Below are 9,262 nucleotides of genomic sequence, written 5' to 3' on the forward strand. Positions count from 1 at the left end.
GGATCGTAGTGTGTGCGGCGTAGTTGTTCATGCCATAGGGACGTTTTCCACTGCGACATAAGGGATGTTATTTGTCTTGTGAGGCTGTTTATGATCGGTCTGTAGGTCTGGTCTTTAGTCCTGTACCAGCAGTTTTTGATGTTATTGCGTTGTTTTATGAGAGTTCTGATAGAGTTACATGAGGAGTTTAATATCGATAACACTACGTTTGAATAGTATTAATTGGTTCTCATAGACTGATGAACTGTTTTAGATATTATTTTTTTTTTTGAGACATAAAAATAATACCTAAAACAGTTCATCAGTCTATGAGAACCAATTAATACTATTCAAACGTAGTGTTATCGATATTAAACTCCTCATGTAACTCTATCAGAAATCGTTAGAAACTTTAGTTAATTTTATTTCGATTTTTACAGATTTGTGTTGTGTACCTCAATATCATTTTATAAAGTATTTTCTAACAACGCAGATAGGTATTTCTCAACAGGTTTTCTTGTAATAATAATTATTGAACTCTAACAAGATGGTAATAAAAAAGGTTATCTAATTCGTGTTATTCATTTTGTTCAAAATGTTGTTAAATTCTGATTAAAATCGTTATTAAATCCTACATCGAAACTCCTGCATTCAGGTCGTGAATTATCAGATATAGGAAATTAATGTTCCGACTCTGGACCAACGTGCGAAATAACATTTTTATCAGCTAAATCTCAAGGGAGTGAGGAAGTTTTAATTGAATTAGAGCTTCTATCTGTATCAGTACAATCTTTGCAGGAAACGAAGAAAATGTGGGGAAAATTGTTTGGGAAATGGGCTTAGCACGTTCGAGGTTTCTAATTTTATTTGGGATCGTTATCCGCAAATTGTTAAATTGAATCGCATGATACTATTGCTGTTTGTTCAATAATTATTTTGAATTAAAAATTCTTTTACTTTGAAATAGTAGCTTTTCATTCATTACTAGAAATGGTTTCTAACTTTGATTTTCTTAATAGTATTAAAATTTAGTAGTATAATATCATTTTTTTTTTATGTTTACATGATTTATAAAAATGCAATTGAACGATAGTTTGTATATTTTATAGAACAGATACAACTGAACGTGACCTCGTCAAACTATAGCTTATAAGCTTCTGAAAACATCCGATTTTTCCTCCAAAGAATGATCTGTATCATTCTTTATAAGCTGTAATTATTAAAATTCTACGCAATTCTGATAAAAATAACAAACATAAAACGCAAACTGGATGCATTCAGCACGAAGAAATGAACTTAAAAAAATTGTTCAATTTTAAAAAGTATTAATTTTTTTTTTTATTGAACTGTCGTAAAATGTATATGTAATAAGTAAATTCTTTGTATTCTGTTCATGAGATTTGCATTTTCATTTTATCCTTTTTATCATAATTTAATAATTATAAGTTGTTTTTTTCCAATATTTACCTCTAATTTCCCTTTTTAATATAAAGAATTTTATTATTTAAAGAATTATTCCTATCAATTATCTTTATGAGCTGAAATCCAAACTAATTGAATTCACCTCAAATATCCGTTCTACAATATTTCACAAAATAAGAGACAATTTTGAAAAATGTTTTATTATCGTTACGTGTACAGTGTACAGCTAATTTGTGCTTCAAATTGTATCGAAATCAAAGCAAGAAACTATTTTTTTAGGTTCATAGTTTTGCAGTTATTAAATAAGAAATGACAAATGTGGGATTATTTTGATTAAGATCATTTCCACAAAATAAATCTTTTCAGGTAAAACCTGTTTTCCTACATTGATTCTGTGGAAAAAATAAGAGGTTTAAATTTATGCCAAGATATTTGAAATGACTCTTAAAATTCAATTTTCATCCTCAATGCCGTGTGTGCGGATAGTTTTTTTCATACATTAGTTATTTATTTTAATAATAAATTATATTGTTAGTATCCTTCAACCGCCTTTTACGTTTTAGACATTAAGTCAAACAATTTATTCCATGTCCGTCTGACTAGTTTGCTTATTGACCAATTTGTGTTTCGATGCAATCGATCTAAACATTTATCAGAATTCGATTCGGTCCTATATCGATTATATCAGGTTCCATCAACTACTTTTACTAATAATAATTAAACGTACTTTCCCGGGCACATTTATATTTCAAAATGGGATGTCCAAATTTTCCAACTTTAGAGAAAAGCTGCGCATTAGTATAAAACCGGTCAGGTGCCAATTTAATTGGATTCAGTTTGCGGCTTTCGTTCACGCATGCGCAAACGTATTTTTCTTGTTAACAATATAATTATTAACTTTGAAATTTCGTGATTAAGAGCGTAATAAAAATGTCCAGGAAAAGAAATTTTCAAAACAGAAAAAAATTGCAATATGTAATCGGGATATTATAATATGATTACTATACATGACAGGTGTACTTAAAAAACTTTTTTTTTACCAAACGATTTTGGAAAATTAATATGTCTTTAATTGGCACAAGTCCGTCCCACTCAGACATGTTCTTCCTTGTGATCTTCTTCCTTCCGGTAATCCATATAGCGGTCTTCTTGGCAGCCAATCCTCTGCCATCCTTTCCACAAAGCCAAGGCATCGGATTCTGCCCATCCTAATAAATACAGCCACATCTTCTATGCCTCTATAGTTACTACATGATTGTCTTATATATGGGACAGATCAATGCGATACATTACTCCTGGGGTATATGTTCAGTCATCCAGATGTCGTGAATTTGAATGTACATCTTATATGTCACCAAAGTTAAGTAACTATCAATGTATCTGATCGATAATTGGTATTTTTTAATTGTGGAGGGTTACTGAATAATAAATAAAATAAAAAAAGTTCATTATGAAGATCAGCTTTTATTTTCTTCTTCATAATAACGAAAATAGTTCTAAGGAAAAAAAAAATTCTTTTTTTAATTATACTGTGAAAGGAACCATATTATTAATTACTATAATCACTAAAAATCAATTTTCATTTGTTTTAACATGTGTACATTAAATTTTGTCCTGATCTCTCTATATTACATACGCAATTTCTTTGTTATTTTTACTTCTTATTTTTCACTTTGTGAAAGAATAAAAAACTCATTTTTTCATCCTTCGCAGAACAGAGATCAGTATTTCAGTATTAATTACAGTTCCTTCTGTAATTAATATTAATGACGGTGAGTAATTTTTAACCCCTAATTGGCGGAGGACTATTAAATATCCCTGATATTTCTCCAGTCCCTATCCTTTGTCCCTTCTTTCATGCTTGATTTGTTATTCATGGAAATATTTTTGTTATTTCCCCTTCTTTCGCCTTTCCTTTTATTTTATTCAGGAGATGGGATTCCTTTTAAATTCCAACGTCTTTATCCCTTCTCATCTTGAATGTATAAAAAGGATTTTGAATGTGAATTGAAAAAGGATTGACTTATTCTATAAAAATTGTTGTTTTTATGTTTATTTTTTTCTTTGTATACGAATAGCAATCTCCAATAATCCAATTAAAATTGTTTCTCTGTTCACGACTTACTTTAAATTTTATTATAACTGCTTTATTTAAATTATCCTCGAATGAAAATATTATTTCTATATGTATTTTTAATTAACTAGATTAATTTAAATTTCTGAATTAATTATATAGTCGTGCTTATGCTTTTCTAAGTATTTTATTAGTTTTAGTATTGGTATATTTAAACCTCAGGTGGTTCTAATACCAGAAAATAAATGGTCGTAAGAATTTTAGTACTAATAGATCCTACAACTTGTCTATCTTTTGACAAAGCGGTATTTTTCAGACAACTGGTATTTTTAATCTATACAAAATAACTTTAAAAAAAATTCAAATTCTAGACATTTTCGAACCACACTCATCGTTTATGTGAAAACATTTTTATTATTTCTGTATTCTAATGCTAATTTTTTAATATATTTTTTTACTGATTGGCAGATATTAATCATTAATTATTTATGATAAGGCCTTAATACCTTAATAAATGCTTTAACTAATTCCTGTATGCATTTACTTTTAAGAACCGAAATGAAAATTGCGACAGTTGTCTAGTTTCGTAATTTAATTTACACATTCATGATATATTTCTAGTTTTATATGTTCTTAGATTTTATACTATTTATACTAATATATTTTATGAGTATAATTTCCTCAAAAATTTATTTAACATGTCAAAAATAAAATAAATTATTGTCGAACCAAATACACAAGATTACCATCTGTTTTTCACTCTTATCATTGCAGGGTTTAAATTTACAAAACCAAAAGAAACCAGACTGTGCAATTTTTTAATGTTTCGACATTCAATTATTTTAAATTTAATTTTTTTAACTTCTTCTTTTATCTTTTAAAATTCGTGAGCCTAATTTTTTGTTTAATTATAAGAAAATTAAACTTATATTTTAATTTACAAACGCTGAAAAAATTAAAATCTGTTCCAATACAACCCAAGAATGGGTCAGAGGTTTAGTACTTTGTGAGGAACAACTGTTTCTTGAACAACGGTGTGCAAGGAGGTGATTAATTATTTATAATCATGGTCGACAGCCAGATTTTTTCCCAATTAAGTGTTTCCATTTTATGAAGCTAAGTGGAATCCAGAGGGCTCCCAGAAACCTCAGGGCTGTCTCTTGACAACAGTGAAAGGAGATAATTTTCTGCCACAGCCGGATTCTATCCCGAGTCCTTGGAGTTAATAGCACTACAGTCGTTTTTTTATTTATAAGCACTACAGTGAAAAAACGAGGTAACTCGGTGCTTTTCAAATGGTTTCTAAATTATTTTTGGGTAGCTCACATGATGAAAAAGTCAAACAGGAGAAAAACGAGCAAAATGGATCGGTATCCCTGTTAGACAATTTACGTAAAGTTTTAATATGTGATTCAAAAGAAATTCTGATTATAAGAAAATATAAACTTTATACCTAATCCGAGTCATGTGTGGCACAATGTGGAAAACTGAGGGTTTAGAAACTAAACGCGGCCGACAAGCAGGTTTTAAATTTGTATACCTAAATTTGAAATTAAAAAAATTAAATAAAAAAAAACATTCTTTTTTAAAGATGAAAAGTTAGTTCTTCAGAACCAATATGTTTGATATGGTTAAAAAATAATGAAGTATTGGCAAAAAAATTAAATAAACAAATGGAAAGGCACCAGTGATTGGCAAACAGCGAGCTGGAAGCTCTTGTCATAAAATAAATTTGCCGAGCTACAAAATTCTTGTAAGCTTATCAGAAAATATATGCCAGATCAGTCTTTCTATTCATGATTCATTAGCTGGGTAAAAAATAAATATAGTTTTTCGTTCACGGGTTTTAACTTGAACCTATTAAACATGTCTTAAACCAGAGTTTGACCACGTCTCCTTACCTCAAAATCTGTCCAATTAATTTTTATGGATAAATTACATTTTTTTTATAGAGAAAAATATATAAAAATAATTTGCAATACATATTTTTCGAAAGGCTGAAATAAATTTGATTTGAGTGCAGCTTTGTATAGGGTATCCTTAATTGAGACAGGCGTTATTCTTACGATAACACAGATAATTATTAATTATTAGAATATCTTGCTTATTTTATTTATACAGAATTCCTGACGTGGTTTTGTTACCTTTCCTAAGCTGCGTAATACAGACCGAGTGTAATTCGAGTAGGATTCTGTGGCTTTTCAGAAGAGCATTAATTAGTACCTCGAAGGGTGTTCCTTACTGCTGACGGGAATGTTCCGCTGCCAATTTGGCGGGATATGGCCCGTAAAGAAGGTAATTAAACTTGAGGAAATCCATCCTATCCATCAGTGGATTTTCTACACAGGAATTAGATTTCATTTCTCGTATAAAAGATGAGGGAATCATTTCTTAGGATGGATTACAAAATTAAGGCCGATCTTTTGTATTCATTTTTTTCTTGTATCAACTAATGAACAATATAAGATAATATATAATTTTGTGTTTAACGTATATAGTATTGTAAGTTCCTGTTTATCGTTCAAAGATGTTATTTAAAACTATTATTAATTGATTAATTTTAATTAATCTGAGATTACTGACTGATTTAAGATAAATATGTTTTATTTGAGGTAACCGTACTTGCTAGTGCTAGCCCAACGATTGTATCAGAAACTGATTTGTTCAGAATCACGCTCGACCGTTTGATTTACCCTATTTAAGGTTACCAACTTTATGAGTCCCGGAGGGCTCATGAACAGGGTTGACTAGCAGCTACAGTACCAGAATAAATTTATCTGCCATAGCCGGATTAGAACCCGTGTCCTTAAAGTTAAAAGTGCCTTACCACTGAGCCACGCTTCTCCTTATACATAGTTTTTTTGAAATGCATGAAACATTAAACCATTTCATATTGAGCCGAAATTGAAACTTTCAATAACATATTTTTTATGTTCTTCTGTTTTCTTTGTGGTGAAATTTCTTAATTTAAACTCAGTTTCGATTTACCTACTAACAAGCGCATAAAGTATCATACTAACAAAAACAATATTTAGTAACTGTTTAAAGTATCTCTTTCAGTTTAAAAAACACAGAATAATATAATTTATTTCCATAAAGTACATACAATTTAAGAACCATTAAATAAACAGTTATATGGGAAAAAATGTAATTGAATTAGGTACGTCCATTTTTTATTTTAACGTTTATTTGATCGATAGTTCTGTAGGAAAAAAAGCATATTAAAATTTTAAAAAAAGACTAAACAATTTGTTTTGTATCCCGTTTTTCCTGGAAAAATGATCTTAGGCCGAAACCTCAGCAAAGATATCGATGTTAGCACAGATATTAAATGAAGATAGCTGTTGATCATTTATTGATTAATGAATGGATCAGAACCAAGATACTAAAGTATAAATCAACACTTTTTGTATTAAGGTGGCGTATTCGATTCTTATTTATAAAAAATCTAGAGTATTGTTTCTTCTGTGTACATTATTTTCTATGCTACTTCTAATTACATTAAAAAGCACTTTGTTGTTGATGATTTCTGTTTAGTTTTTTGTAATCGGTACTTTTGGTTTATTTTGTTGCGATATATACTCACATCACAAGTTATTTCGGGCCCAACTAATAGAGATGATATATGAAATATAAATATGATTTTATGTATTTGTATTCAATATTTAGAATTTGTTGTGATGTATGTCCATTATATATGACTTCGTGTAGTATTGGCTATTACCTACCACACTTTTAAGCATTACTGACATAATTCAAAAATCCAACTTTTGAGAAAATGCGATTTCATTTATATTTTAAAACTATTTTTTTCTTACTATCCTATCAAACTAATAATATTTAAACCCTAAATGTTGATTCATATTTATGGTTTTTTTTCCATTTATGTTATCATCTTATCAAATAACAACCTACTTGAAAATACAGATTTTCAGCTGTGTTCGTATTGCATGGGTGCTAAAGAACCCTGCGTTAACATATGTCGTAAATCCATGCATATAAATAAAAAAAATGTTATAAATCCAAGCACTTATTTAAAATTTATAAGCATCTAGTGATCTTTATTTTTTAAACGCATCCTTAATTCATCGAAAAATATATAAAAAAGCAAAATAAATGAAAAAATATCAAAGATAAATGAGACCAAAGTTTATTAGTAATAATTGTGATTAAAGAAAGATTCACAGTGTCTCTAAATAATGACTTTTAAATTTCATTGAGATAATTTAATTATTTATATATTGTTTAATTAAGACATTAAAAATATATATGTTTATAACGTAATGTTTGTGAATTCGTGTTCTTTTGTGTTGAACACTAATGTTGATATTTTTTTCATTAATTTCTAGATTTAAAAATGAATAATCACATACCAAAACCATAATCAGATTTCAAAGTTATATAAAAAAATAATTATATCTAGCTCATTTACTAAAATAATACATTATCCTCAGCGCAATGTAGACTGAAGTATAAAAATAAAATATAAACTGTCAAATTCCAAACTTCAAAGAACCAAACAACAGTTTTAAAAAAAGTAGTATGTCATAGCAGAGATATATGATGAATTAGGAAAAATAATCATCTGTTCTTATTATAAAAATTTAAGCAATTATAAAATAATTTTAATTTTAAATGCTCTGGGCTTTCGTGGCTTCTTCACACTCTTACTGACGACTCAATGCCATTAAAATACATAATAAATTAAAATATTTTTTATATATTTGTTCATATGATGTGAATGAGGGGTATGATCCCTATTTCCATTGTCTATAAATATAATACAGAATGTAATACTACACTATAACGTAATAATAAGACTTAATTAATGAAATTCTCCCCATATCAGATTCGTGTTTCTCATATTTATTAATTCATCTAAAGTCTTTTATTTATTTTTTTTCATTTATCTTGAAATTAGAAAATGGTATGTTATTTTTGGCCTATCTTTATTTCATAATTTATCATTTTTTTACAATGAAATATGAAAATTAATTCAAGAAAAGTTAATTCCTCTAACTTTTTATGACGAAGATGATTGTCTTGACATTATATAGATCGTGACTTGTGTAAAATATATCAAAGTAATCGTGAGTCTGTTGTATTTTAAATTTATGCAGTGTTTATTTCAATCAATAGCTGTTTCTGTTTTGGATTCAGCTATTTTAATATTTTTATTTATAGTATTAGTTCCAGTTTGGTTTTTATCAGCATAATATTGTTCATTTTTCATTGTATTATTCTTTTATTAATTATTTTTTCAGCTTGTTGAATGTAGCTCTATCTTTATTAACGTTTCCTTTTTTATAAAATCTTTGAACTGAACTAGTACATATCTCAAAATAACTAGAAGTATATATCATAAAAGCAATATAAAAACAATTTCCCTTTTAAATAGTCCTTATTAACTATGGCACACTTTGATAAAGGGTTGACAACAAGCAGAAGCGATAATATTTGAAAGGTACCTGGACGAGGAAGACGGCGAGTGCTAGAGCGCAGAGTGTCGTAGTCATTCTTCGAAGAGTGCAGTCGGAGTGCCGCCGCCTCCGACCTCTGCCGCTTGATATATAGTCTATGATGGGGCAACTGCGCATGAGCGAGCCGCCTCCTGCCTCCCCCCCTGTTCTGTGGCTGTCTTAAGGGTTCGCTGTCTTCGGGGGTGGTAGAGGTCTTCCAGGTCGAAGGGAAGCGAAGAGCGAATTCTTTATGTAGTAATTAAGGGAGCAAGAAAAATTATGGGTGCCTAAACACCATTCGTAGTCCGTATCTTTTTTAAATCTTTAC

General features: G+C 29.1%; 1 protein-coding gene across 4 annotated transcripts in view; it reads right to left on the reverse strand.

Annotated features, from left to right (window-relative positions):
* Nplp1 (Neuropeptide-like precursor 1) overlaps window positions 1-9,028 on the reverse strand; it is a 348,625-nt gene extending 339,597 nt beyond the window's left edge. For all 4 annotated transcript variants that reach the window (XM_014421104.3, XM_067052163.1, XM_067052162.1 and 1 more), the window contains exon 1: window positions 8,944-9,028. In XM_014421104.3, the coding sequence (XP_014276590.1) occupies window positions 8,944-8,991 (48 nt within the window). In that variant the 5' untranslated portion in view covers window positions 8,992-9,028. The remainder of the gene's footprint in view (window positions 1-8,943) is intronic.
* Window positions 9,029-9,262: the final 234 nt, after the last annotated feature.

This window comes from Halyomorpha halys, unplaced genomic scaffold, assembly GCF_000696795.3.
Source record: "Halyomorpha halys isolate HHAL.00 unplaced genomic scaffold, Hhal_1.1 Scaffold303.1, whole genome shotgun sequence".
Taxonomy (NCBI): domain Eukaryota; kingdom Metazoa; phylum Arthropoda; class Insecta; order Hemiptera; family Pentatomidae; genus Halyomorpha; species Halyomorpha halys.